This window comes from Astyanax mexicanus, chromosome 23 (assembly GCF_023375975.1).
Source record: "Astyanax mexicanus isolate ESR-SI-001 chromosome 23, AstMex3_surface, whole genome shotgun sequence".
NCBI lineage: Eukaryota > Metazoa > Chordata > Actinopteri > Characiformes > Acestrorhamphidae > Astyanax > Astyanax mexicanus.
This window is the reverse complement of record NC_064430.1, coordinates 28,248,834-28,276,407: the sequence shown is the minus strand read 5'-3', so window position 1 is coordinate 28,276,407 and position 27,574 is coordinate 28,248,834. Positions and strand designations below refer to the sequence as shown.

The 27,574-nt window shown below is 38.5% G+C and overlaps 1 protein-coding gene across 1 annotated transcript in view; it reads right to left on the bottom strand.

Annotated features, from left to right (window-relative positions):
* vps35 (VPS35 retromer complex component) overlaps positions 1–27,574 on the bottom strand; it is an 83,405-nt gene that overhangs the window by 50,051 nt on the left and 5,780 nt on the right. The window contains exons 3-10 of the mRNA XM_022665963.2: positions 22,732–22,828; positions 19,382–19,505; positions 14,340–14,522; positions 9,947–10,160; positions 5,037–5,120; positions 4,642–4,751; positions 2,681–2,777; positions 2,072–2,220 (exon numbers count right to left, since the gene is read on the bottom strand). Of these exons, the coding sequence (XP_022521684.2) occupies positions 2,072–2,220; positions 2,681–2,777; positions 4,642–4,751; positions 5,037–5,120; positions 9,947–10,160; positions 14,340–14,522; positions 19,382–19,505; positions 22,732–22,828 (1,058 nt within the window). The remainder of the gene's footprint in view (positions 1–2,071; positions 2,221–2,680; positions 2,778–4,641; positions 4,752–5,036; positions 5,121–9,946; positions 10,161–14,339; positions 14,523–19,381; positions 19,506–22,731; positions 22,829–27,574) is intronic.

Here is a 27,574-nt window from a genome sequence, read left to right as displayed (position 1 = left end):
TATACACACACATATGCACCTCTAGGTCTTTCCAATGTGACAGAAATCAATGTGTATGATATTCGAGCCTGTTAACTGACAAAGCCTCTAATTAACTGTACATAATTAGCAATTATTTTAGTATAAATATAGCTGTATACTGCCGTCTGATTAACGCATGATCAATGAGACTGAATTTGCATTAATAACATTAATAACATTAAATCATATGAGTGAACAGGTGCAGGCATGATTCAGAGCAGAAGCTCAGATCTATAGGTGTGTAGATAAAAATAAAGGTCTGATATAATTAATGACTCACTGTTTTCTAGTGGCTACATCACATTATTAATAAGGCCATAATGTTTTTATATCTGTTATGAAGGCTTATAAAAGTTAGAGTGACCCTGTTGAACTTGTGTTTTATAGAGTGAAAGTACTGTAAGTTCACTAAGAGATAAATGATCTGTAGTTATTTGCTAGGGGTGATAATCGCTAGGTACCCTATCTTTCAAACTGCTTACAATTCAGAGGTCTGTGATGTGATTATAAAATGACTATCAATGAATTTAGATGCTGGATGATCTTTTTCTTCTATAATGAATTTCTATTTCCTCACTGCATGACTACTTGGTACTTTTAAAGTAAAGTATCTGTAATGATCCATGATGAATCCTTATATATAACAGGCTCTTTCACACTGTTTCTGTTTACCTAACAAAGAATAGTTATTTCAATTAATCTCATGATTAATACAAAAATCCAGGATTAATTATGTAATTAATTATGTGTTATTGTTGTGGCTGATCGGTTTTTGATCTGTGTAGCAATAAAGTATAATGCGAAGTAAATCACAGAGTTTTTACTGTTTTATAACATTTAAGGGTAGTCAAATATGAGAGAGAGAGAGAGAGCAAGTGAGAGGGAGCAAAAAAAGAGAGTTGGAGATATGAAGAGCACAAGAGAAAGAGCGTGAGTGAAAGAGAGCAGGAAAGAGCAAATAAAAGTGCAAGAGAGAGAGCGGGTGAGTGTGCGCGAGTGAGAGAGAGCAGGTAACAGAGAGAGAGAGAGAGCGCAAAAGTGAGAGAAAGAGCGCGAGTCATAGAAAGAAAGAAAGAGAGCGCGAGTGAGTGAGAGCAAGTGAGAGCAAGTGAGAGAGCGCAAGTGAGAGCAAGAGAGAGAGCGAGAAAGAGAGTAAGTGAGCGTGAAAGATAGAGAAAGCGAGAGTGAGAGCAAGTGAGAGAGCGCAGGTGAGAGAGAGAGAGAGCAGGTGAGAAAGAGCAAGTGAGAGAGAGCGAGATTGAGCGCAAGTAAGAGAGAGCAAGTGAGAAAGAGAGAGAAAGAGCAGGTGAGCGAGAGAGACCAAGAAAGAAAGCAAGTGAGAGAGAGAGCAGGTGAGAGAAAGAGGAAAAGAGAGAGCAACTGAAAGAAAGCGAGAGAGAGAGAGTGCACAATTGAGAGAAAGCGATTGAGAAAGAGTGAGAGGAATTGAGAGAAAGAGCGGGAGAGAGAGCGAGTAAGTCAGAGAGAGAGAGTGACAGCAAGTGAGAGAGAGCCCAAGAGAGAGCAATTGAGACAGAGTGAGAGAAGCAAGTGACAGCAAGTGAGAGAGAGCGAGAGAGCAAGAGAAAGCATGAGAGCACGTGATAGAGCGTGATAGAGCATGAGAGAGAGAGAGAGAGAGAGAGAGCGCGAGAGAGCGAAAGCGATAGAGAGAATTTAACACAACCTGGACACTTTAATGAGTTCCTTGCACTAATCGTTGTACCCTCTCCCCTTTAAAAGGACAATCTGTGTTTAAAGTTACAAAGACACACAAATAAATATAAAAATAAACACCTAAATATAGATAAAATCACAATTTGATGATCGTATATTGATTTTTGTCTGTGGTAAGTACAGTTGATTAATGTACATTTATCATAGTTTCTTTCTGTTTTATGCTGTTGTGAATTACTCAACACCAGCTAGAGATCTTCCACCAACCAGAAGACCAGCAGTCAGCTGACCACAGTGCGTAGGGAGGTCAGCTGGTGATCAGCAGGGCTTTCAGCTGATTGGTGGAAGGTGAGATAGAGGCTGTTTTACTCACTGCTCCAGGTTGAGCTTGTTGAAGATCTCCACAGTGCTCTCCAGGACCTTGTCCACGTAGTCCACGCGGTCGGGGTAGCACTTCATAGCCAGGTTAATGAGGGACACCTGCAACGAGACCACGTCCTCCGAGGGCATGTCCTGCCGAGACTGTCGGAGAGAAGTAGAACAACATCATAACGACTGTTATGATACAACAGTACATATGAGAGAGTTCATACACTTTTTACCAATACATTTCCATGATTTTTTCATGACTTTTCCATGCCTTCAAGGCAAATTTCCATGACCATATGATTATTAAAATATCAGCGCAGACATGAACTATAAAACCAAAAATCAAAATTTATTAAAGTAGGCCTAAAATAAATCTGATAAAAATGCTGATACACATTTTTAATATTAGAATGTGTGTCAGATCCTGAGAGTTTCATTGTGTAGGCTTTTTTAGCTCAAAATAGATTTTCTCAATCAATAAAGTGAAACAAAAAGATTTATAGAGCAAACTTTCATGACTTTTCCAAAACCTTCTGGGTGTTTCTCTCTCTTTACATGCTGTACTGCTCCTGCTCCCCGTGAAGAGGCTAAAAGGCACCGGCTTCAAACGCACCTGAATAACCGTCGCAACTTGCTGTGAGAAAATGTCAAATAGCTTGATTTCAGCAGGGATTCCAGGCCCATCTTCTCTGTGGGCAAACAGAGCCAACCTAGAGGAAGATCAAACAGAAAGAGATAGTGAGAGATAGTCACGATAGCTCGATTAATCTCAGTTACACTGACTCGCTGATTAAAATACAACTTCTAAAGGACTGACACTGGTTATTTGCATAGCTGCAAAGTTAACAAGATGATAACTGATATATTTTTAAAGGTCACCCATCTTTAGATTAAATAAACCACCTTAATTGTGGTAATTGTGGTATAGCTGAATACTGAGGTTCAGTGATTGGGAGTAATAAAGCATTAACATCAAACACTGTCCTCCCTCTTTCAAAAGAACTTCCAGCAGAACCAAAATAGTGCTGCAAAATAGGCCAAATCCAAAACCCCAAAATTGTTCCATAACATGAAATGTAAAATTTACTGATGATCAGTGATGGTTTGTATAAAGAGACATGTCATCTGCTGGTGTTGATCCACTGTGTTTTATTATCAAGTCTAAAGTCAGTGCAGTTTTGTTTTCCCACAAAATCTAAATACAACACTTACAGCACATGCTTCACTTTCCTTTATGGAGATGTGGATTTCATTTTCCAGCAGGACTTGGCACACTGCCCACACTGCCAAAAGTACCAATTGATCTTATATACTATTCTAATTCTAATCTTATTGGCTGTAAGCCATAATCATCAGCAAAAAAAAAAAAAAAAAAAAATTATGACTAAAATAGTACTGCTGAGGTAAAGGCATAATTACAATAGCACTACTGAAATAAAATCATGATTCCACTAGCTCTACTGAGGTAAACGCATTATGCCTTGTCTGTATGTCTGCTGTGATACTACAAATGTTTATTATTATGTTCAATAAAATGTTTTAACTGCTTTTTAATATCACTCAAAAAACATAAAAAATGAAGGACACTTTCACAATAAAAAAATAGAAAAAAGTACACAACAACAATAATAAGTAATAAATAAAATACAGACTGTACTTAAAGCTTGTGATACTGCATTTTCTGATTAAACAATTGTATGTCAAACAAACATACATTTACATTTAGTTTTGCTTGAACCAAAAATGTGTTAAATTTGTTTTTACCCATGCATACAATATTGTTAAATCAGTAGAAAAAAAATAATATTTATTTATTTATGTAGTATTTTTTAAGAGTTTTGGATATATATTTTACATTTGAGCAAAAAAAAAAAAAAAAAATAATAATAATAATAATTTAGGCTCTATAAAAAAGTAGCAAAACTATTCCAAACCTGCTTAAAATGTGTTTTTTTTTATTGGGTGTTCAATGTTAAATTTTGTTGGGTTTTGGTTGACTCCACTTTTTTTTATATAAATTTACACACAATATACACATGGTATACTAGGGATGTGCCATATCACATCGTATGCGATAATATCGCCAACATTTTTAAAATACCGTGCCATATCACCCACCCCTAATTATCACATCAGGGTCCTACTTTTTTGCTGTTTTTAGCAACAGAAAAATTCACACATTTCTCATTTACAATTAAATATCTACTAGAGACAGATTATATTTATTATTTATATCATTTATTTTACTTTAATCCTGGATATATGGAGATATTTGGAGTGCATTATTAGGAATATTAGTATCATGACATTCTGGATCATTGACTTCTGTTAGAAAGCTGCTAAAATTCTTGTATTTTTTTTTATATCTCAGTTAGGGGTGTGCTGTATCATATCGTACAGAGTAATAAAAGCAAGTTCTGTTTTGTTGCAGTAGTGTATTTTTAATTTTTTTGTCATATCGCCGAGAGTATCGTTATCGCGATAATACCATGAAATATCGTGATATTATTTTAGGGCCATATCGCCCACCCTTATGGTATCGATTCTAAAACAGCTGTGTTTGTTACTCTATACCTGTCAATGAGGGCGATGATGATGTTCTTGACGTTGACGTTCTGGTGCAGATCGGCACAGGCACGGAGGAACGGGTTCAGGGTCTGGAGGTGGAACTCATCTGGGAAGACCTGCAGAGAGAAAACGAGCAGAACTGCATTGTAGTAATTGCACTCCGGTTCTCAGAACGCCGCTCATTCCCGTCCTACAGCCACTTAAAGAAACACAAAAGCTGCTTTTCCATTCACACATCTGGATCTGGAAGGCCTGGCAGTACCAGACGAGTGCGGGAAAGAGTCTGAAGCAATTACAGTGAGGAGGAAGAGGAGGAGGAGGAGGAGGAGGAGGAGGAATTAAAGCCTGTGGTGAAGGAGACAGTAGGGAAGAGTGTAGTGTTTCGCAGCAATGTTTAGTACCTGTATGATGCACTCCATGAGGTACTCCTGTGCCAGAGAGTCTCGGCAGTTCACCACCTGCTCCAGAACTCCAGCCAGCACAATCTGAGGAGAAGCAGAGGGTTCAGACTCAATACAAAGAACATAAACAATTCCAGCTGTATCTGAATTGAAATAAGCAATAAATATTATGCAGTTTTTATAATATGAGATTCAGAATCATGTTGATCCTGCTACTACTACACTGTGACTTTGGTGAAGCCACACAAGAAGCTCTTTCCAGAACCCTGTAATTTTCTGAAATAGTACTGATTATTGCATTTCAACTCAGTATGTTAAAACATCCAACTTCCATGTAGAATTGTTTTATGGAAATTGTCATCCCAATCAGATTTCCTATTTAGAAAGTGGGAGAGCTTCAACAAAGAGAGCAGAACTGCACACATACAGCAGTAAAAGCAGAAGTATTACTGAGTTTATCATCATCTCGATCACTATCAATTTGTCTGATAATAAATCAGTCGTACACATAAAAAGTTAGCTTTAGCATTTGTTTCTTTTCCAAAAGACTGTCTCTCTCTCTCTCTCTTTCTGTAAATTTATCATTAGATACATTTACATTAGATCAACTCATATCTGTGGAGATGTAAGTTTCCATGGGGTTTGGAAGTGGAAAACCCTAAATACATAGTTATAAGTTGGATATTTTTTTTTCTTGGGCTTTGTGATAAAACACTGGCAAATTATTGAGAAACTGTGATGGCAATTAAAGGTGGGAAATATGGCCCTAAAATAATATCACAATATAATAAATGTTTTTTTTTTATATAAAGTTTCATATAAAAAAAATAGGCTCAAACATTTGCAAAATGAAGTGTAATGGGATTGAGTGCTACAGACTAGTAGCTCTCCAGATCTCCAGCCCAGAGGGTTGTTGAACCCAATTGCAGAACAGATGATCTCAAAACAGAAGATAGGAAATAAATAAATAAACAAACACACTGCTCCTCGAACGGGACCGAACCTGGGTGATTAGGGTCGCGGTATAAATTGGTTAAGGTTTTAGGAGATAAGGAATCTGAAGACGGGTGGAAAAGTGAAAACGGGCAGACACTAAAGTCATGCCCAGGAGTCGCGCTGCAGGGAGTTTTTTATGGGAATTTAAGTAATTTTCTTCTGTATTTTCACTCACTGCTGCCTGTGTTCATCAAACTAGTTAATTTAACACTGTTTTAAGTTATTTTCCAGTATTATTTTCGCCAGTACTTTACTTAAAGTAGGACCTGACCGGCTGAATGCACCGTTAGCTTTGCTGGTTAGCCAAATCACTGGTTAAGCTAATCCCCCTGTAGCCGGGTTTCCTAGCCCTACATGTGGCCGGCGCCAAACTACCTCCCCGCCCCATGCCCTCGCCGGTGCACTATAGCAGCAGTAAGATGAAATAACTGTAGTATCACATCTGAACTTGTGTGTGTGTGTGTGTGTGTGTGTAAATTTCACACTTTTTTTTTATTCGCAAATAAATGAGAAATTTATGAAGCATGTTATGTTTTGGTTTTATGTAACTAAAATGATACAGAATACATGCAGAGTTTCTGAGGTTACCAGAGATCTTTAATGGAGAAAATAAATGCTAGTGTACCTCCAGCTCTTCTAAATCTCAATAAAATACATTTAAGTCTGTGGCTGTACGGTTATAAAATATGAAAATGTGAAAAAGTTCAAGGGGTATGAATACTTTTGCAAGCCACTGTATTTACGAGCTTCAAACTCTTAAGTAAAAACTTCTGAGGTGGAAGTGAAAGCAGCATGATACACAGTTCATTAGGGATAAACATTTGCTGTTTGCAACTTTTAGCAAAACTCCCAATCATTAAAATGTATCAAACACAAAAATCTCCCAGGTGCAGAACCGATCCACCAGAGTGCAGTTCAGTGGCATCAGTGGAATAATGATCCAGTAACAGCTCTGACCTGCAGTCACGCCTGAGGGCTGGCTCAGCATCCAAACAGCCGTGCTGGCGAGATCACGTTGACTGTTCCAGCTTTAGCTTTTTTTATTATTTATTTATTTACGGGCGAATAGTGAATAGCTGGAGGAAAGGTCTGCCCTGCGAAAGGTGCAGAAAAGGTCAGAAACCCCCGCAGACCAGAATAATCCCGTCCCAAACAAAGCAGCTGAATCAGTGTGAATCACTGCCCTGCCACCTTACTCAGGCTTATTAGGCTTTATCACAGGGTATTACCATCATCAACTCACGCAGCTCTTCTACTAAAACGCTCCATTACCACATAAAAACGTCTCCGACACATAAAAGACCTGGAGGGCTCTCGTCTGGAGGCTCTCTCGTCTCAGAGATCTCTTGACGTACAGTGAAGGACAATGAGAAGAGTGCTGCTGAAGAGGCCCTCCTGTCCCACTCTGCAGCAGATCTGATGCGGTTATAATCACCAAGATTCAATAACTCACCAACTGTCTCTAGCCATGCTGAATGTTTAGTAAGGTATTTTTCAAGATTCTGACTGTTTCACTGTATATCCTTCAAGCTACAGTATTAAAATGTTAAAAATATCTATATTTACTGCTCTTGAAGTTTTTTAGGGCGTTTTATCGCTTGTACTGAATAAATGATTCTGCATTAAGGACCGATTCTGGGTTTATTTGGGCGACGAGAGGAACTTTTTTACTTAGTTGTGGAACGATTGCGGAATTACATTCGTATCTTACTGGGTGTATAATAATTGGGAAAGATTTGATCGTATGCTGTTGTTTTTTTACTTTACACACACTCATACAGTAAAGAACAGCAGCAGGAGCTCCTCAGATAAAGTGTTGTTCTTATTTCTCTCCAGGCAGGACAGCTACTGTCACACCAAATTGTTAGCTTGATATGCTAACTGGCTAGCATTTGCAAGCAAGCTTTACCAGTATGCTGCTTTGGTGGTGCTGTGAGAAATACTGGATGAACTGATGTACTGCCCTGCACTATGTTTAACAACAGTTCTTTATGAAACAACCTATTTTATAACTAAATACTACTTTAGTCATGCAATACCACTTCCAGACCTGTTAAAAGAACATCTAAAGTGGTTTCTAACGTGGTATCTGCAGGTATAAGAACATAAATTTAAGACTTTTTTAAAAACACCTTAAAAATTAAGAACATATTCTACTTTTTAAAAAATGGCTAAACTAACGCAATACCAATACCTATAGGTTTGTGGTTCCTGTATTGTTTAACATAAATTAATTAACTGTTTTGTGCAAACAAAAATGTACCATATTTTTTTGCACTATAATGACCGCTATTAATGAACTTCTATTTTCTGGTCTATACATAAGGCACCCCAGATAATAAGGGGCATTTTAAGTGACAATAGTAAGGAACAAGGGTGTCTTCATGTTTCCTATTTTTTGGTAGTTAGCAGCAGTGGTAGCTAAGGTTAGCAGAACCTAGCTTGCTTCAACATGGTAAACACTCAATTTTTACATTTTTACAGTCCAATATACTCACCTCTGAACAGCGAAAGAGCTAGCGCTAGTGCTAATACTGATTCAGCCTCTGTGCTGGAGAAAATTCACTGAAACCCCCCCCCCCCCCCCCCAAAAAAAAAATCTTTGATTTAAAAAAAAAAAAAAAAAAAAAAAGAAAATCAGATTTTCGATTTAAATCGTTTTTTCCCCTACTAAAATCTCCTAAAGGTCGCTAGAAGTCGCTAAATTACATCAACGCCTAATCTGCATAATACATGTTTTTAAAGCTGTAAAGGATTAACATTGTGAGAGAGAAAAAGTGGGTAAAAAACACTCTAAATATGTTAGAAATGATACAAATAAACTTTAACAAAAGAACAACTTCTGTTGCTTTTCAAACAGGCAGTCACGTCTCAAAATAACTTTATTTTTACGTAAATTACATAAATCAGTTTTTTGCCGTGTTGTTAAATGTTATTATAAGAGCAGTTTTTTATTTTATTACTTTTTTTTTTTTAGCTTTCTTAAGTTTTCTTTATTTTCAAACCTATTATAAACAAATTGTTGAATAGCTTTTTATAAAGAGGGAGACACTGTGGAGGAGGTGAGGGACAGGCTGCGTGGTGAATGAGCTGAGTGACTGACTGAGACTGTGTGAGTTAAATTCAGTGAGGTTTTTTTTTCGTGTCACACTGAAGACACTTTTATATTTATATTTCTGCTCTGTAAATACGGGGCGGGGTCAGTCAGCACGCACAGTGTTTGTGGAGCGGTGTGTGTGTGTGTGCTGAGTGTGTGAGACTGCACTGTGAGTGTTGTGGGGCGGGGCTCACGGCAGCGCGGAGGACAGCATCTGAAGAGCATGTGTTCATCTCAGAGTCTATAAAAGTCTCCAATAACACCACAAAAACTCGCTAGATTTGTCGCTAGTCGCTTTGTTTAACATAAAGGTCGCAAGGGGTTCTGAAAAGTAGCTAAATATAGTGACAAAGTTGGAAACACTGCTCCGCCGTCATGTTGTGTGTGTGTGTGTGTGTGTGCGTGGGAGGGAGGGAGAGAGGAGCGGGGCTGTGCGCGGGAGAGAGGGGCGGGGCTAAGCTCAAGAGAGCGTCGGTGGTGAAAATTAAAATTCGATAAAAAATCGATTTTCATAAAAACACATCGTCCTTAACTGTATATTCGAATTAAGCGATAAAATCGATTAATCGCCCAGCTCTCCACTGCACTTTAGCAGAGTGGATTTACTGCTCCTTACAACCTGACTGGTAGAATTCATACAGGTGCCAAAAATACGGTAACTGCTTTTGACACTGAAATTATTAAACCTGATTATAGTACAAAAAACTACAGTAACTGCTTTTGACACTAAAATATGGGTTACAATGCATTTTTTAAAAAGACTATTTAAGGATCCACGGACATCGTGTTTATCTGGTCAGTAAAGCGTGAGACCCACCTGTTTGTATTTCTCTACGTTGACTCCCTCCAGCTGGCTGAGGCGGACGAGGTTTGTTCCCACGAGGATACGCAGCTCCTGCCTCTCCTTCTCCCTCTTCTCCCGGTCTCTGCTGTGGCCCTGATGCTGCATCCGCACCCACAGCTTATTCATCTCAGCAAAGTTCAGCAGGACAAAGTCAATCGAGTCGTTGATGTCTCCGGTCATCTCCTCCCTGTGAAAGCAGTCAAGATAAAGAACTAAGTACTTTACTAAGGGCTAGACTTATATATATACTTTTTATATAGTTTTAGAACTCAATTTATGACGTTTTTATTGACATTGGTCCTACACGGTCCTACTCAAAACAGTTAACTGACAGAACTTTTAAGGAAGAAAATTAAGGAAAAGCCAAATCTGACCCTATCCTACACCCTGTGCAAGGTAGTGGGGTTCCATGTATAGGCAATTAGTCATAGTCATTTACCATTGATGCAAAAGTTTCGTTTACACTTGGAAGTTGTTTGTAAGGGTCTATCGAACAATTTTGTCCGAGGGCAAAAACAGTCCGATCAAAAATTTGCCCTCTAGGGGGCATCGTCTCCAAACCCACTATTAGCCTTTATAATGCAACAGATGAGGCCAGAAAAAGTTCACTTAATGATTCAATCATGAAATTTGTCACAAATGTTTATTAAAAATTCATTTTTAAAAGTGCATTGGCCACATAAAATCCAAGATGGCTGCCATTTTTTCAAGATGGCCGCCCTCTACTCTAATAATGATCTATTATTATAATATGTTATTGTAAAAAAAGATCTGCTTTTGCATGTAACTACTTAAATAAAAACAATTTCAATTTAGAATATTGCTGTATATGCTGTATAACCCTAAAAATGTCTTACATTGTTTATTTAAATAAAAAATATATACATGTATTTTTCAATTTTAATACAAAAATGACATTCAAATATACTAAGACATGTACTCTTTATGACAAAACATTGACAAACAATGCACATATAACAGGACTCAGATTGTCTGATTTGAACATTTGAACTATTTATTGACTCAAAATGAAGAGTAGCAATTGACATATTTATCATATTTTTTTACCAGTATCACAAAAACAAATATAAAATAAAAGGCCAGGTGAAAGAGGTGTTTATTGTTAAAACCTTTACATTTACACACATTAAGACTTCTGTAATTTACTATCTCACACAATTACACTTGCATAGATGTGTGCAGTTCAGCTTTTCTTTCATACATTTGCAACAAGAACTGGTAGACCTGCTTGAACAAGTATTTTTACAACTGCATTTCACATCAAGATTCCATACATCTGTGGCGAGGGGCAGCGTTGTCCAAATGGGAAGCAGTTTGCCATCTTCTTCCTTCCATCCATGATCGGTGGGATTTGGTACAGGAACCATGGACCTGAAATATATATACAAAATAGTTAGTCATTAATCAATTAATTAAAGGGGAAAACTGTTTTTTTGACATTGGACCCTTGATTTCACATTATAACCTCGTGTTCTACTCACCCCTGTATGTTGTGTGTCATTTGGAGCTCTGCTGAAGATATTCAGCCATGAAACGTCTTCCGATGGGCAGTTTTTTGCAGGCATAAACTATGAGGTTTTTAATTTATTAATTACGGTACGCTACCACTTATAATGTGTAGGTGTATTGCTTGCTTGGAAACTTTGCGGTTTTTTGAAAGTCTGGTAAAGGCGGATGTGACGTCACGTTACATTACCCGCGAAACCGCAAAGTTTCCAAACAAGCTACGCGTTATGAGTGGTAGTGTACCGCAATTAATAAATTAAAAACAACATGTGTTGTGCCTGCAAAAAATGGCCCATAGGAAGTCATTTCATGGATATAACCAAACCGAATATCTTCGGCAGAGCTCCAAATGACACACACGTTACATGGGTGAGTAGAACATGATGGTATAATGTGAAATTAAGGGCCCAATGTCAAAAAAACGTTTTTCTCCTTTAATTAGGAAATAATTATGCAATAGGTTTACACAATAGACTAATGGAGATACTTACCTCTGTGCCGTCGTCCAGATGCTTGCTTGGAAGACACTCCTTTTGAGATGCTGATCCAAAGCATCTTTTGTTGGGGGAATTCTCTCCACATCCCTGGTCTTCTGTGAGAAAAGCTTCATTCGGAGATGATTAACATCAGTCTCTTCATTTGAGTCTTTGGAATACAGCTGACAGAAAAAAAATTCTGCTACTTCTTTCATCCTTGGTGATGTTTGGAATGGAATGTCAACGATGGTTGCAAGTTCTTCCATGAGGAATGGCACTTTGCAGCAGGATCGTTTGCCCTTGAATTTAAAAGATGATGTGCTGTCTGATCCAGTGAATGCATGAAAAAGAGCAATGGCTTTGCATGTAGTCGTGCCCAGGTTTGTGGCAATTGTATTCAGGGATATCATTCTGGTTGTCTTTCCAGCTTTAAAGGAGATCCAGATTTCTGCAGATGCATTCACAGCTTTGATGTGATGGAAATTACTCAGAAGGATTACAATCACATCTGTGTCTCCAGTATGCACCAATCCAAGTGATGATGTTCGCAGAGCATGGAGGAGATGTACTAAGACTCAAGTGTCAGCTTCCTCATGGTTGCACTGACCCATTGGTGGACCATTGCCGACATGATGGACTTGATCAGCTGCAGTGATGTAGACATCCTTGTCGTCTGGGAACTGTCCATCTGTTAGCAACTTATTCGAAAGGAATGAGAACAACTCCTTCTTGTTGTCATCATGTGCCAGAAACTTCTGCCAATCTCCTGGCAGAATATATAATTCCGTTTTTGGCCATTTCAGAAAATGGGCTAAAAAAAACTATGTTTTTGTTATCTGATCTCTTGGCCCTCAAACCACAGTTGTTCTTTAGACCCTCAAAGTCAATTTAAAAAAGAAAACAAAACTTTTGCATCAAATTAAATCAGTTATATTGGTAATGTAAGACAATTTGACCTATTTCAAAAAATACACAATTCCGATTTTGGCTACTTTCAGAAAATGGGCTAAAAAAATTATTTCCTTGCAATTTGATCTCTTTGCCCTCAGACAAAATTGTTCCAGAGACCCTTATCTTCAATTTCCAAAAGAAAACCAAACTTTTGCATCAGTGGTAAATGACTGAGGGCCTAGGCACCCCACTAAGGCACGTTGTGAAGCTCTTTGCTATCTTTAACCCTGTCAATATTCTTTTTTCACGCCTTGTGGCTGTGCCGTTAAAATATCATCAGAGTTTAGAAATCAAGTGTTGAGGTAAATTTCTGGAGTGTTTTTATTTTGGCGGTGGAAAACACAGGTGCACCACTGACTGAAATAAACCTAGACAACAGTCAATCATCAGAGTCCATTCCTATGAGTGTACTCATCGCTCGTACACCCCCTCTTGTTTAACACACACACACACACACACACACACATACATGGACGCACTGCAGAGCACAAACTTAACTTTTAATTAAACAAAAAAATGAATAAAGAATGAAATAACATTTCTGTTCTCTTAAATGAGCTGCTGGTGTATCTTCACAGTGTGAACATGCAGGTCAGCACAAAAGCGCCGCACTGTTAAGATACGAGAGTGCCAAAGTCAGAGCTCACTCGACTCTTAAAGAGAATGACAACTGACACACTGATTTGTTTATTTCACATTACAACCAAAACAAACCCATAATTCTTTTTCAATTAAGAGAATAAGTACATGCCTTTTGCCATTTCGAGCCACGCAAGGCATATTTTTTGCGCCCTCACGATACCAAAGACACACCGATATAGCATCACATGTTAAAAGTTGGGGGGGGGTGCAATAAATACAAGGAGAAAAATGTTAACCAGCGTGTTTAAACATTTTGCTTGTGTAAATTAACTTCTCACGAGCACAAATGTAAAACTTGCGAGCAAAAAAAAGGGAATATTGTGCACACTGAACAAAATATTGTTCATTTTTTGGGAATTCACAGTTCTCCTTGCACGCTATGCAAATTACCTGAGGCTGTTTTCTTTGTTTGCGTGGGTTTTTTTTCGCTGGTTATTTTTTTTTCACCTGGTGTTTGTGTTAGAATCTGATGACAAAGTAATTACTTAAAAATGTCCCAGCTAGTCTCTAACAATGGAAATCAATTAAGTTTAAAAAATGTATAATTTACAAACCCTTTACTGGAATAAAAGCAGTGTTTGTACTCTATACTGCAGTATTTACACAACACTATAGGTCAGAACTGCAGTCATAATAACCAGAAAAAGACACAGATAGAGTACTGAAGGGAAGTTCCTTGGACATTCCCAGAAAAGTCATGGGAGACTTTCAAAGTTTATTGTAGTGTATTGTAGTGTACTGTAGTGAATTGTGGTGTATTAAGCTCTTACTCAGACTGTTCCCCATCATCAGGCAGGATGTTGCGGGTACACTGCAGCAGGTAGTTCCTGAGGAACAGCCCGCGGAGAGGGTGCTGCACCCCCCTGCACATCTCCACCAGATCCTTCAAAATGTCCTTCCGGGACTGAGGGAACGAGCGCACATACACCACTCCAACTGTTATCAAAAGATACCTGAGAGAGAACAGAAAGAGGAGACCGGACAGAGAGAAGATTAATAAGGGAAACATGACTCATCAGATAGCAGGAAGGCTGCAGGACCCTGCCTGAAGTAAATAAAAAGAGTCTCAGGCCGTAACGAACAGAAAGGCACAGTGCAAACAAAGCCCAGTGATAGCCGAGCTTTTAGTCCAGGCTGAACAGATGAGTTTTTGATGAACACAGTCTTTTACTTCGCAATTTAAACCCATCTAGCAGATCCACCAATCTGCCTGAGTTTATGTTCCATATAATTCATGCTATTAGAGCGGACTTATTAAAGAAGAGTAGAGCAGAAAAACATCAGAACACACGCACAAAGAAAGTGGACCCAGCTCCATTACACAAAAAAAAAATCCATTACTCCGTTTATCCAAAATGTTTTTGGACTTCCAACATTTAGACAAAAGTAGAGATAGGCCGATCTGTGTTTTGGGGCAGACACCAATCACTAATATCGATTACTAATTGAGTTTCAGCTTGATGTGTCTTTAGCAGCACTGCTGAGGTAAATTAATGATTAAAACAGCAATTTTAAGGTTAATGTTTTACTAAAATAGCACTGCTGAATAAATGCATGATTAAAATAGCAATTTTCAGGTAAATGTTATACTAAAATAGTACTGCTTAAGTCAATGCCTGATTAGAATAGCACTTCTGTGGCAAATGTTTGACTAAAATAGCGCTGCTGAAGTAAATGTCTGATTAGAATGGCAATTCACAGGTAAATGCATGATCAGAATAGCGCTTCTGAGGTAAATGTTTGACGAAAATAGCACTGCTGAGGTAATTGACTAAAATAGCACTGCTCAGGTAAATTTTTAACTAAAATAGCACTGCTCAAATGAATGCATGATTAGAATAGCACGTTGGAGGCAAATGTTTGACTAAAATAGCACTTCTGAGGTAAATGCATGATTAGAATAGCACTGCATAAGTAAATTCATAATTACAATAGCACTTTTGAGGTAAATGTTTGACTAAATTAGCATTGTAGATGTAAATGTCTGATTAGAATAGCAATTCTGAGGTAAATGTCTGACTAAAACAGCATTACTGAGGTAAATGCATAGTTACAATAGCAATTCTGACGGAAATGACTGACTAAAACAGCACTGCTGAGGCAAATGCATGAAAAGAATAGCACTTTAATTGACACCATAAATATAAATATATTTGCATTTTACATTTCTTACATTCATTCTTTTTTCCATGTAAATATACACCATAAAAATGTAAGAAGAACAAGTGCAATTATCGCAGTTAAATCACAGAATATTGTTGTGATTTACTAGATTAAATATTTCTAGCGATTGACACCACTACTTTTTATTTATTCTGTTGTGGAAAGTGGCAAAATTAGGAGGGTAACCGAGGTCAGGTGCTTCAAGCATAAAAAAGTCTGGGCTTCACCACACAGCAGGAAGTGAGCCAGCCTCAAAAAAATAAAAAAGAAGATTACAGAAATGTATCAGAGCTGTGCAGACTGGAATGAGTTACAAATCCATTTCTAAAGAGTTTGGCCTTCATCACTCCACTGTGAAGCAGATGATCCACAAATGGTGGAAATTCAGCAGCACTGTTCCCGTCACTGCTGTCCCCAAGAGCACCCATCTATCAAAATAACTGCAAGGCCAGAGAGAACACTGTTATAGAAATCCACAAAAAAGAAACTGAAGGCTCTTTAGACAGAGTTCTGCAGTCCATCCTTAGACCCAAACTGAATAAAAACAGTGTGCAGGACTGCAAAAACCGTCACTGCTGCCAAAATTCTGTTCCTATAATTACAATATTTCTATGACTGTTTAGCATCATCCTTACAAAATTAATATCATGTACTAGTGCTGCACGATATTTTGCTTAAGCATCATCATTGCGCTGTGCGCATGCACAATAGTTGCATCGCAAGATGTGCAATGTTGCATGTTGCAATGTTTTGTATCATGAGAGAAGTAGTAATAGATACTAGGGGTGCAGGCAAAAATCGATTCGAGCTTGAATCGCGAACATTGAACGATTCAGAATCGATTCTCATTTTCAAAAAAATCTATTTTTTTGGGGTAAAGCTACTGTCGCAGTTTAAAAAGCTCCGCGGCACAGTTTAAAAAGCTCCGCGGCACAGTTTAAAAAGCTCCGCGGTAAAGTTTAAAAAGCTCCGGGGTACAGTTTAAAAAGCGCGAGGCACAGTTTAAAAAGCTCCGCGGCACAGTTTAAAAAGCTCCGCGGCACAGTTTAAAAAGCTCCGCGGCAGTTTAAAAAGCTCCGCGGCACAGTTTAAAAAGCTCCGCGGCACAGTTTAAAAAGCTCCGCGATACAGTTTAAAAAGCTCCGCGACACAGTTTAAAAAGCTCCGCGGCACAGTTTAAAAAGCTCCGCGGCAAAGTTTAAAAAGCTCCGCGGTACAGTTTAAAAAGCTCCGCGGCACAGTTTAAAAAGCTCCGCGGCACAGTTTAAAAAGCTCCGCGGCACAGTTTAAAAAGCTCCGGGGTACAGCTAAAAAGCTCCGTGGCACAGTTTAAAAGCTCCGCGGCACAGTTTAAAAAGCTCCGCGGCACAGTTTAAAAAGCTCCGCGGCACAGTTTAAAAAGCTCCGTGGCACAGTTAAAAAGCTCCGTGGCACAGTTTAAAAGCTCCGTGGCACAGTTTAAAAGCTCCGTGGCACAGTTTAAAAGCTCCGTGGCACAGTTTAAAAAGCTCTGCGGTACAGTTTAAAGAGCTCCGTGGCACAGTTTAAAAGCTCCGCGCGTCAGTGCGCAACAGAGGGGTGTGCATGCTAAAATCTAGTGTATTTAGCATCTTCTCTGCTTGTTACGTAATTATAGCCTATCTTGTTCCACTCTCGACCTTGTGACTGTGTTACAGTGTTTTCCAGTTTTAACAATGTCTTATTTTAGAATAGAAATTCAGGGTTAGTTAACCATGCTAGAAATTAGCCATTCATTATTGTGGCACTGTCACTATGTTGCAAAAAGATTAAATACAGTAAGGAACCTAAGTTTATTGTTTTAAATAAATTTTCTATTTGTTTACATTGTCCTTTCATCTTTTTGTCTTCTCACATGATTTAAACAAAATTTATAGGCGATTTGATTTGAAAAATCGTTACAGAATCGAAAATCGTTTTTGAATCGAATCGTGACCCCAAAAATCGGAATCGAATCGAATCTCCAGACACTGAGAGATTCGCACCCCTAATAGATACACAGTGTTGTAATTTTTCAAGTGAACAGTGCTGTCTCTGTGTCTGTGTAAGTAACAGGCTGCTGCTGCCTAAGAAGCACAAATGGGAAGGGGATTAATGGGCATAAACACAAGGTGATGGCCTCCACATGGCTGGGCACATGCTTGTAAACGCAGCAGCAGACGCAGCACAGCAAAAAGCTGTGCACCTCAGTCCAGCACAGTTTTGCACAGATATTTTCAGTTGCAGACGAAATCACACTTTTAATCCAAGAAAAACGATTTTAGAAGGCTGTTTAAATGCATGATTAATGGACCGATTACTGTTATTTTGCTTTTTCCTCGAGTTTTGAGTACTGGGCTTACTCTAAAGCACTGACTCAGCTCTCAGTCAGTCAGGATTTTTAACGCGAGACAGCGTGCCGGTAGGGGCAGGGTCGGTGACTTTACAGGTCCTGCATTGTTGAATATCATGATATATATTTTGTTGAAAAAGAAAACAGAGGAAGAAAAAAAAACAAAAAAAATATTGCAATGCCATGTCATCATGTACATTTTTATGTAATTAAATTGCAAAGCTTTTTATGTAGCCATTTTACATATCTTACATTTTAAATATATCAATATTCCTAAAATACTGCCCAGCGTTAAGCCGAATTTTCACAACCATATAGGAACACCTTAGCAACCAACTGCAATTTAATAGCAACACCTTAGCAACAACCTTGCAACGCCTTAGCAACCAACTACAATATTATAGCAACACGTTTACAACCTTCTACCATGTCAAAGCAACACCTTAGCAATCAACTATTATATATTAGTAACACCTTAGCAACAACCTTGCAATGCCTTAGCAACCAACTACAATATTATAGTAACACCTTTATAACCTTCTACATCTCATAGCAACGCCTTAGCAACCAACTACAATATTATAGTAACACCTTTATAACCTTCTACATGTCATAGCAACGCCTTAGCAAACAACTACAATATTATAGTAACACCGTTATAACCTTCTACATGTCATAGCAACGCCTTAGCAACCAACTACAATATTATAGCAAAACGTTTACAACCTTCTACCATGTCAAAGCCACACCTTAGCAACCAACTATTATATATTAGTAACACCTTAGCAACAATCTTGCAACACCTTAGTAACCAACTACAGTATTTTAGCACCTTTACAAACTACTACCATGTCATAGCAACACCTTAGCAACCGACTACCATATCATAGTAACACCTTAGCAACAACATTGCTACACCTTAAAAACCGACTACAATATTTTAGCACCTTTGCAAACTATTACCATGTCATAGCAACCGACTACCATATAATAGTAACTCCTTAGCAACAACCTTGCTACATCTTAGCAACCAACTACAATTTCATAGCAACACTTTACTTTTACTACCAAGTTTGCTTGGAAAGGTTAATCGTAATCAATCTGTATCGGCAGACAGATATCGGCCCATCTCTAATTACAATAAACATACATATAAACATACAAATACCAGTATCATTCATACTAAAGAGCTAATTATTGGCTACTGTATCGTTCAATGTATTGACCCAGAAGCTGTACATCAGTGAACCCCTCCTCTATAGTCTGTATAATCTGGCTCAGCGTAATCGAGGTACTCACAATCTGGGGATGATGTTACCAGCATACTGAACCAGCTCATACAGGTCAGCCACCTTACGACCTTTAGCGAACTCATCAGTCAGGTAGACCTCCAGGTAGTGCAGCTCATCAGAAATGGCCATGTCTGTGAAGAGAGTAGAAAAGTACTGAATCAGGACACAGAATCACACAGAGAAAGAAAATAAAATAAATCTAGTTCATAAACAGAGGACTGGTGCCCTATAACTGTTTATCCACACACTGGCAGCCACTTTGTGACTCTCAATCTCTAAACTCGAGAATTTTATTGAACTGAATAAAGATGTAGTGATTTCTGCCTAGGGCTGGGTATCAAAATTGAATACCAAAAAGGCCCAGACGAAAATGTCTCTGTACTTCAGAGATGTGAAAGGTCTAAAAGAATTCAGTGCCTGTTTTCTATGTGCATAAACTTGCCGTCTCTTGCTCACTCACTAATGATGTCTTTCTCTTGTGCCAAGCTCAGACTACAAGACATTTTTGTCCCTCACAATGTTCACTATGTCAGATTAACAGTTATTTTCGCTTTACGTCGTTCACGTTAGTCATCGACCAATCATCGTCCACGTCCTCGCGTGAGTTTGTACGTCATCGCAGGGGAGAAGCATAGAATCTGAGAATCACGGCTACAGAAGCCCTTTGCGTGATGGAAGCGCTTTTGTGCTGCACACTAAGAAAAGTAAGTACAGATTTGTACCTAAAAGAGTATAAAGCTTGTCTCTGGGGCTGTACCTTATATTGAGGTACAAAAAAGTACCTTTCAGTGAAAGTCCTTTTTTGTACCCATATTTTTGTGCCAGTAAAGATTATAAAGATTATAAACATTATCATCAACTAAATATATATTGTTTATTTGTGCAGTGATACAGAATACTGAATGTACCTTTTGGCTGCAGGTTAAATGGTACAAATCTGTACTTATTGCTGTTAGAAAACACTTTGTACTTCAAAGGGAACAAATCTGACCCTGTAAAGACCAATATTGTACCTTTGATGGTACAATTATAAAGAATGAGCCTTTGAGTACAAAAAAGTACTTATATCGTACTTCTGAGTGTGAAGAAATAAAAAAAAAGGAGGGAAAAGCAACTGTGGGCTCCTGGGTTCCTGGGTTGTGACCCAAATGGACATTACATGCTTTGTGTACTCCAGAGAGAACTTAAGGTATGGTAAAGATGTAGCTACTTAGGCTTCAGTGCCTGTAAACAGAATATTTAATGGATGAAGTAGATTATTAGATGATTATTAGACTGTTCTTCTGTTTCTCTGGTCCAGAGAACTGCAGGAGCACCGTCCTGCGTTCTTTTCCCATGTTTACATCTGTGCGCCACAGAACGCTCTGTCTTCCTATTGGCCAAAGTCAGGGGTCAGGGGTCAGGGAGCACGTCGTGGAGCATGTCAAAGTAGGCGATAAAATACCAAAAATTCTAGTCTTTCCGTCTGACTCTCTGATGGCGTCGCTCACATCATATAGACCACTGAAGTCGTGCGTCATTCTGTAGTGCTCGTACGGCTTCCGTGTCTAAGCGTTTTTTCCCTATGAGAAAAATGAATGGCGTTTTTAAAAACCCACCTCGGTCACATTCTGCAGTAAACAAATCTGTTCAGACCCCTGTATGTTTTATTCTGTCTACATTTCACTCCTGAACATCACTGGATCCTCTGAATTTCGAGATCGTTTAAGGGTCGTAATGAGAAAAATGCTAACTTTAAGCTAATGCTACAGCGGAGTGAACTGAACTCCCGGCGCCGCTGCAGAGATTAGCAGGGGACTGTTTTCGGCGCAACACCAGAGAACTCCAGCCGTCAGTTAGGAGCATTTTACACACAGCTGAGCCTAATAATGAACTAACTGCGCTTACTGAGGAGAGCTGAGAGCATCACAGCATAAAATCACTAAAACAGATCAGTGATACTCCAGAACCATCTGTACCACGTTTTAACATTTACCCTCTTTACTATGCAGTGAAATAAATTGGTGTTTCTGGTTGGTTGTCGCCTCAGTGAGGGCAGGTAGTTAGTTGATTAGTTGATTATTTGGGTCCGGTGTTGTAATTAGTAAACTAATGACCGTAATTAAATACTAAACCTGCAGGGAAGCGCTGATCCTGAACTGAGAGACACTTTCTCTTATTATCTGCTTTTTAAAGCTCTAACACAGACCACACTGCTCAACATCACACTGCTCAACATCACACTGCTCAACATCACACTGCTCAACATCACACTGCTCAACATCACACTGCTCAACATCACACTGCTCAACATTACTGAAAGAGTTTTCACCTGATTAATTGCTTTAATGATCCCCTGTGAAGAAGCATAATAATCCAAAACGCTTTCTGATGGGAGTTCACTGGTGTTGCGCAGAATCCAGTCCGGGGTCATTTCCATCTGATGTGCTGTGACGTCAGTTAAGCATTAGCTTAAAGTTAGCATTTTTCGGATTACTCCCCTTAAACGATCTCGAAATTCAGAGGGTCCAGTGATGTTTAGGAGGTAAATGTACACAGAATAAAACGTACAGGGTTCTGAAGATATTTATTTAACACAGAATGTGACAGAGGCCAGTTTTTGAAAAGCCCATTCAAATCCCGTATTGACTTGAACCGCTTAGACACGGAACCCCAAAGGAACCCCAAATATGGGCATAAACAACATGGTGCCGACTACAAAATGACGACACAACTTCAGTGGTCTATTACTGATCTTTGACTGCGTCACGCTACACGGACCTTTGTCGCTCGCGACACTGAAATTCGGATCCGACGCACGCAATGTGTCGGCGCCGACAAAATCGGGTCAAAATCGAGTAGTCTGAACCGAGCATTGTCTCACCCTCTCTCACTCGCTCGCTCTGTCTCTTGCTAACTTGCGCTCTCTCTCTCTCACTCACGCTGTCTTTCTCTCCTCGTGCTCTCTCTCAACCTCTTTCACAAGACAACACCTCACAGCTTACACAGGGTGTGTGGGCGTTCCCAGGCTTATAACTGAGGTAACAATAGGAATACTTTGCATACTGCTATCCCATACTGCTATGACTTTTGGCATGCATATACGTCATCACTGTCGTCGAGAGGTCCAGCGGTCTAAAGAGCTGCCACTATGAGCGGAAGGTCGCAGGACATGTGTTGGAGGAGGCATGTGCTCGCCCACACCCCCCTAGGGTCGCAGGCGCCACTGTTGATGGACGCAGAAAGGGGTGGGACAATTTCATAGCCAAATTGGGAGAAAAATGGGAAAAATCAGAAAAAGAAAACAGGCAGATTTACAATGCCAGTGTCAAACAAATGCTGATACACTGCTTTGTATAAAGAAAAACAGATACGTACAGAGTTCATAGTAGCTCTTGGGAGAGAGCATGGAGGTCCGGAGCTCCCCCAGCATGTTCGAGGCATGTTTCAGTGCGTCCATCAGCTTGTTCTTGTCCTGAAACCACAGAGATTCCACTGAGCTTCGGAAAAGCAATCCAGAAGAAAGACATGCAGAGAGCTGAAAAACGTTCCTAAAGTAATGGCTGATTAGGTATAATAGCAACCCTGGAAAAGTTATTTTCATACAGTAATGCAGGAGTGACTTCCCATCAGCCCAGCTTATTAAAATTCTGATCACTGCTGTAATAGGAAGGTTAGACAATAACGTCCACGCATTCTTTTACATTCTATTATATGTGAATTCTTTTCCATTTCAATGTAATTAAAGCTATTAAAGTAGAAAATGAACTGACACTGTATTTCACATCCTGCCAAGGCTTTCAGACAGGGGGTCACTCTTAGCATCGGTGGGACGCAGTTCATTGTACTTCACTTTACCCTTATTAGTGTGTGTGTGAGCGCCCCCAACATACAGAGCACTTTACTTTTTTTTCCCTTTTCTCTTACTGCGGTTAAGTGAGGTGCTCCTGCAGACGGTTCAGGTCTGAGAAATAGCTTTTGGGTAAGGGATGCTCTGTTGTTAGAGCATGGGATTATTAATTGCTAAATTAATAATTAATTAATTAATTATTAATTAATTGCTAAATTTACTCCGGGATCAATAAAGTATCTATCTATCTATCTATCTATCTATCTATCTATCTATCTATCTATCTATCTATCTATCTATCTATCTATCTATCTATCTATCTATCTATCTATCTATCTATCTAATGACAGGGTTGTGGGTTCGATACTCGAGCAGAGCCATTAACCCTAACTGCTTTTTTTATTTTTTATTAATTGTGTCTTTAATTGTATATATATACAGTGAGTCCAAGAAGTATTTGATCCCTTGCTGATTTTCTTTGTTGGCCCACTAATAAAGACATGATCATTCTATACTTTTAATGGTAGATGTATTCTTACATGGAGAGACAGAATATTAAAAAGAAAATCCAGAAAATAAATCTAATTAATATATATTAATTGATTTGTATTTCATGGAGTGAAATAAGTATTTGATCCCTTAGTATTCATTAGCAGTTCTGGCTTTTACAGACCAGTTAGACACTCCCAATCAACTTGTTACCTGACCTGAAGCCAATTGTTCTCACTAATCACTTGTGTGAAAAACACCTGTCCACAGAATCAGACAGATCACACAGATTTCAAGTCTCCAACATGGGTAAAACCAAAGAGCTGTCACAGGACCTCAGAGTCAGAATTGTTGACCTTCACAAAGCTGGAATGGGCTACAAAAAGATTAGTAAGGTGTTGGATGTGAAAGTAACAACTATTGGTGCAATTATCAGAAAGTTTAAAGAGTATAACATGACAATCAACAGACCTCGGCCCGGTGCTCCAAAGAAGATTTCGCCTCGTGGGGTGACAATGATGCTGAGAACGGTCAGAAATCGTCCTGCAACCACTCGGCAGGAGTTAGCAAATGACCTGAAGGCAGCTGGGACCACAGTTTGCAAGGAAACAATTGGCAACACTTTGCGCAACAATGGATTCACATCCTGCAGTGTCCGAAAGGTACCCCTGCTGAAGAGAGCACATGTGGAGGCGCGCCTCAAGTATGCCAATGATCATTTGAAACATGAACCAAGTTATTGGGAGAAGGTTTTGTGGTCAGACGAGACCAAAATTGAACTTTTTGGCCTCAACTCCACCCGCCATGTGTGGAGGAAGAAAAATGCTGCCTATGACCCCAAGAACACTGTGCCCACCGTCAAGCATGGAGGTGGAAGCATAATGTTTTGGGGGTGTTTCTCTGCCAAGGGTACAGGGCTACTTCACCGCATCACTGGGAAGATGGATGGAGCCATGTACCGCACAATCCTGAGGGACAACCTCCTCCCCTCTGCCAGGGATCTGAAAATGGGCCGTGGTTGGGTCTTCCAACATGATAACGACCCTAAACATACAGCAAAGGCAACAAAGGATTGGCTCAAGAAAAATCACATTAAGGTCATGGAGTGGCCCAGCCAGTCTCCAGACCTCAATCCGATCGAAAATCTATGGAGGGAGCTGAAGGTCAGAGTTGCCAAGCGACAGCCCACCAACCTTCATGATTTAGAGAGGATCTGCAAAGAAGAGTGGGCCAAAATTCCCCCTGGTGTGTGTACTAAACTTGTGGTTAACTACAACAAACGTCTCACCGCTGTGCTTGCAAACAAAGGCTTTGCCACTAAGTATTGAGTGTGCTTGGCAAGAGGGATCAAATACTTATTTTCCTTATTGAAATACAAATTAATTAAAATATATTCTTTAAAATTATATTCTGGATTGTTGTCTTGATATTCTGTCTCTCCATGTTAGAATATATCTACCATTAAAAGTGCAGAAGGATAGTGTCTTTATTAGTGGGCAAACAAAGAAAATCAGCAAGGGATCAAATACTTCTTGGACTCACTGTATATATATATATATATATATATATATATATATATATTCCAGCTTTTAATTAGAGGTGTGCCATATCGTGTCATACTCAATAATATCGCCAACATGTTTGAATATGGTGAACGATATTAAACCCTATGTGTGGTGCCATATCACCAAACCCTAATTATCACATCAGGGTGCTTTTTTTTTTTTTTTAGCAAAAGAAAAATTCACATTCTGTTCTCATTTCCCATTATATATCTACTAGAGACAGATATGTCCAGTATCATTTATTTTACTTTAATGCTGGATATATGTGTCACACCTTAGCCCATGTCTGTCTTGTGTTTTCCCCCAATTGGTCCCTTGTGCTCCTGTCATGTGTTCCCAGCCTTGTGCTACTGTTGTGTTTTGGTCCCTGTCTGCGCCCTAGCCCCGCCCTAGCCATTAGTGTTGTCACCTTGTGTCTTGTTTGTAACCCCGCCCCCTCATTACCGGCCCTCACCTTCCTTGTGTATAAATAGCCCTTTGTATGAGTGTTTCTTGTCGAGTCTTTAGTATCTTTGTCCTCTGTATGTACGTATATGTATTGGATTTTTAGCTTGTGTTTGTTGAATCTGTTTCTTGAATCCAGGTCTGTTTTGTTAAGTAAGTGTGCCCAGTTTGTTAAGTTTGTATTTTTAGTGTTATTCTAGGTATCTAGTTCTTATTTGTTTAGTTAAGCTTAGTTTATTTCTTGTCTTTGTTTGTTTATCTTCCAAGTTTTGTTTTCTCAGTTTTTTGCATTGTTTGTGTTTGTTTTCTGTTTTAATTTTATTTATTTTGTTGATTAAATATTATATCTGCACTTACGTCCACCCTCTCATTCATGACAATATGAAGATATATAGAGTGCATTATTAGTATTATGACATTCTGGATCATTGACTTCTTGTATTTTTTTTTAATATCTCAGTTAGGGGTGACCCATATCATATTGTATGCAATAATAAAATGCAATTTTCATTTTGTTGGAGGGTTGTCTTGAATTTTTTTTTTTTAAATAAGTGTTTTGTCATATCATCAAGAGTATCGTCTTTGCGAAAAATACAATAAAATATTGTTATATTATTTAAGGGCCATATCGCCCACCCCTACTTTTTATTTTCCCTCTGGTGTGCATTTTCCCCAGAATCGGTCCTGAGTGCAGAATCATTTATTATTTATTATTTAGCACAAGTGATAAAACTCCCTAAAAACAGGTGCAAACTAATATAATATTATTAATAATATTAATGCACATATGAATTAATTTGTTGACATGAGAACCAAGGGAATTGTTAGGCTTGCGTTTTTGTTTTTTTTTGTCCCATTGTTGTACCATGTTGTGCTGTACCACACAGCGAGGTGTGGTGTGTCATGGTATGAAGCAAACCGTGATATTTGTGTAGCTTTAAACCCCAACTAATTACAACATTATTAGAAAAGCTTGATATAAAGTGAAAAAGAGATGTTGTTACAGATTCTACTTTGTTCAACTTTGTTTCTGTTTTTGCAATGAAACAAAACACAATGCATTTACATACTTTTTCAGGTATTTATCAGACACTGAGGCACTGAGACAGGCTTATATTATAATCATGTTATACAGGTATGAGGCTGTAAAATGCTGCACGTGTTCCCGGCTGAAGAATTGAACTCTAGTCTTTTATGAGATACTAAAGTTATAAATAGGCCTGTGGCAATGATTACATTATCGACTTATCATACATGACCTCAATCATTATTTGCCTTGAACTCATCCATTGTCTTTGCTTGTGTGTGAGTGTGCACAAATAAATAACCTTCAGCAATAAATTTTACCCAGTTAAACAATCGCCAAAGCTTCAATAGCGTCTTCTCTATACACAGGTGAAAAGAAAAAAAAAACATACCGGTAATTAATTAAAAGTCTTTTAAAAGGGCATAAATGCTGTATTTTATCATTATATTTACATTATATCAGTGGCACTAAATTGCCTTTAAATGACAATCATAATATTGTTTATCGTAATTATTTCCTGGACAGTATATTGACCAAATATTATTGAACAGGCCCTCATTATAAATACCTTTTTTTGGTTTGGATAGTTTTTTTCCCCCTTTTAAAATTTGTTTTTCATATTTATTCAGGTTACATTCAATTGATAACAACATTATCTATATATAGCTCTGATAAAATTAAGAGAGCACTTCAGTTTCTTATTCAGTTTGTCTAATTTTGCTATTTTTAGGTTTATGTTTGAGTAAAATGAACATGGTTGTTTTATTCTATAAACTACAGACAACATTTCTCCCAAATTCCTAACAAAAATATTGTCATTTAGAGCATTTATTTAGAGCAGAAAAT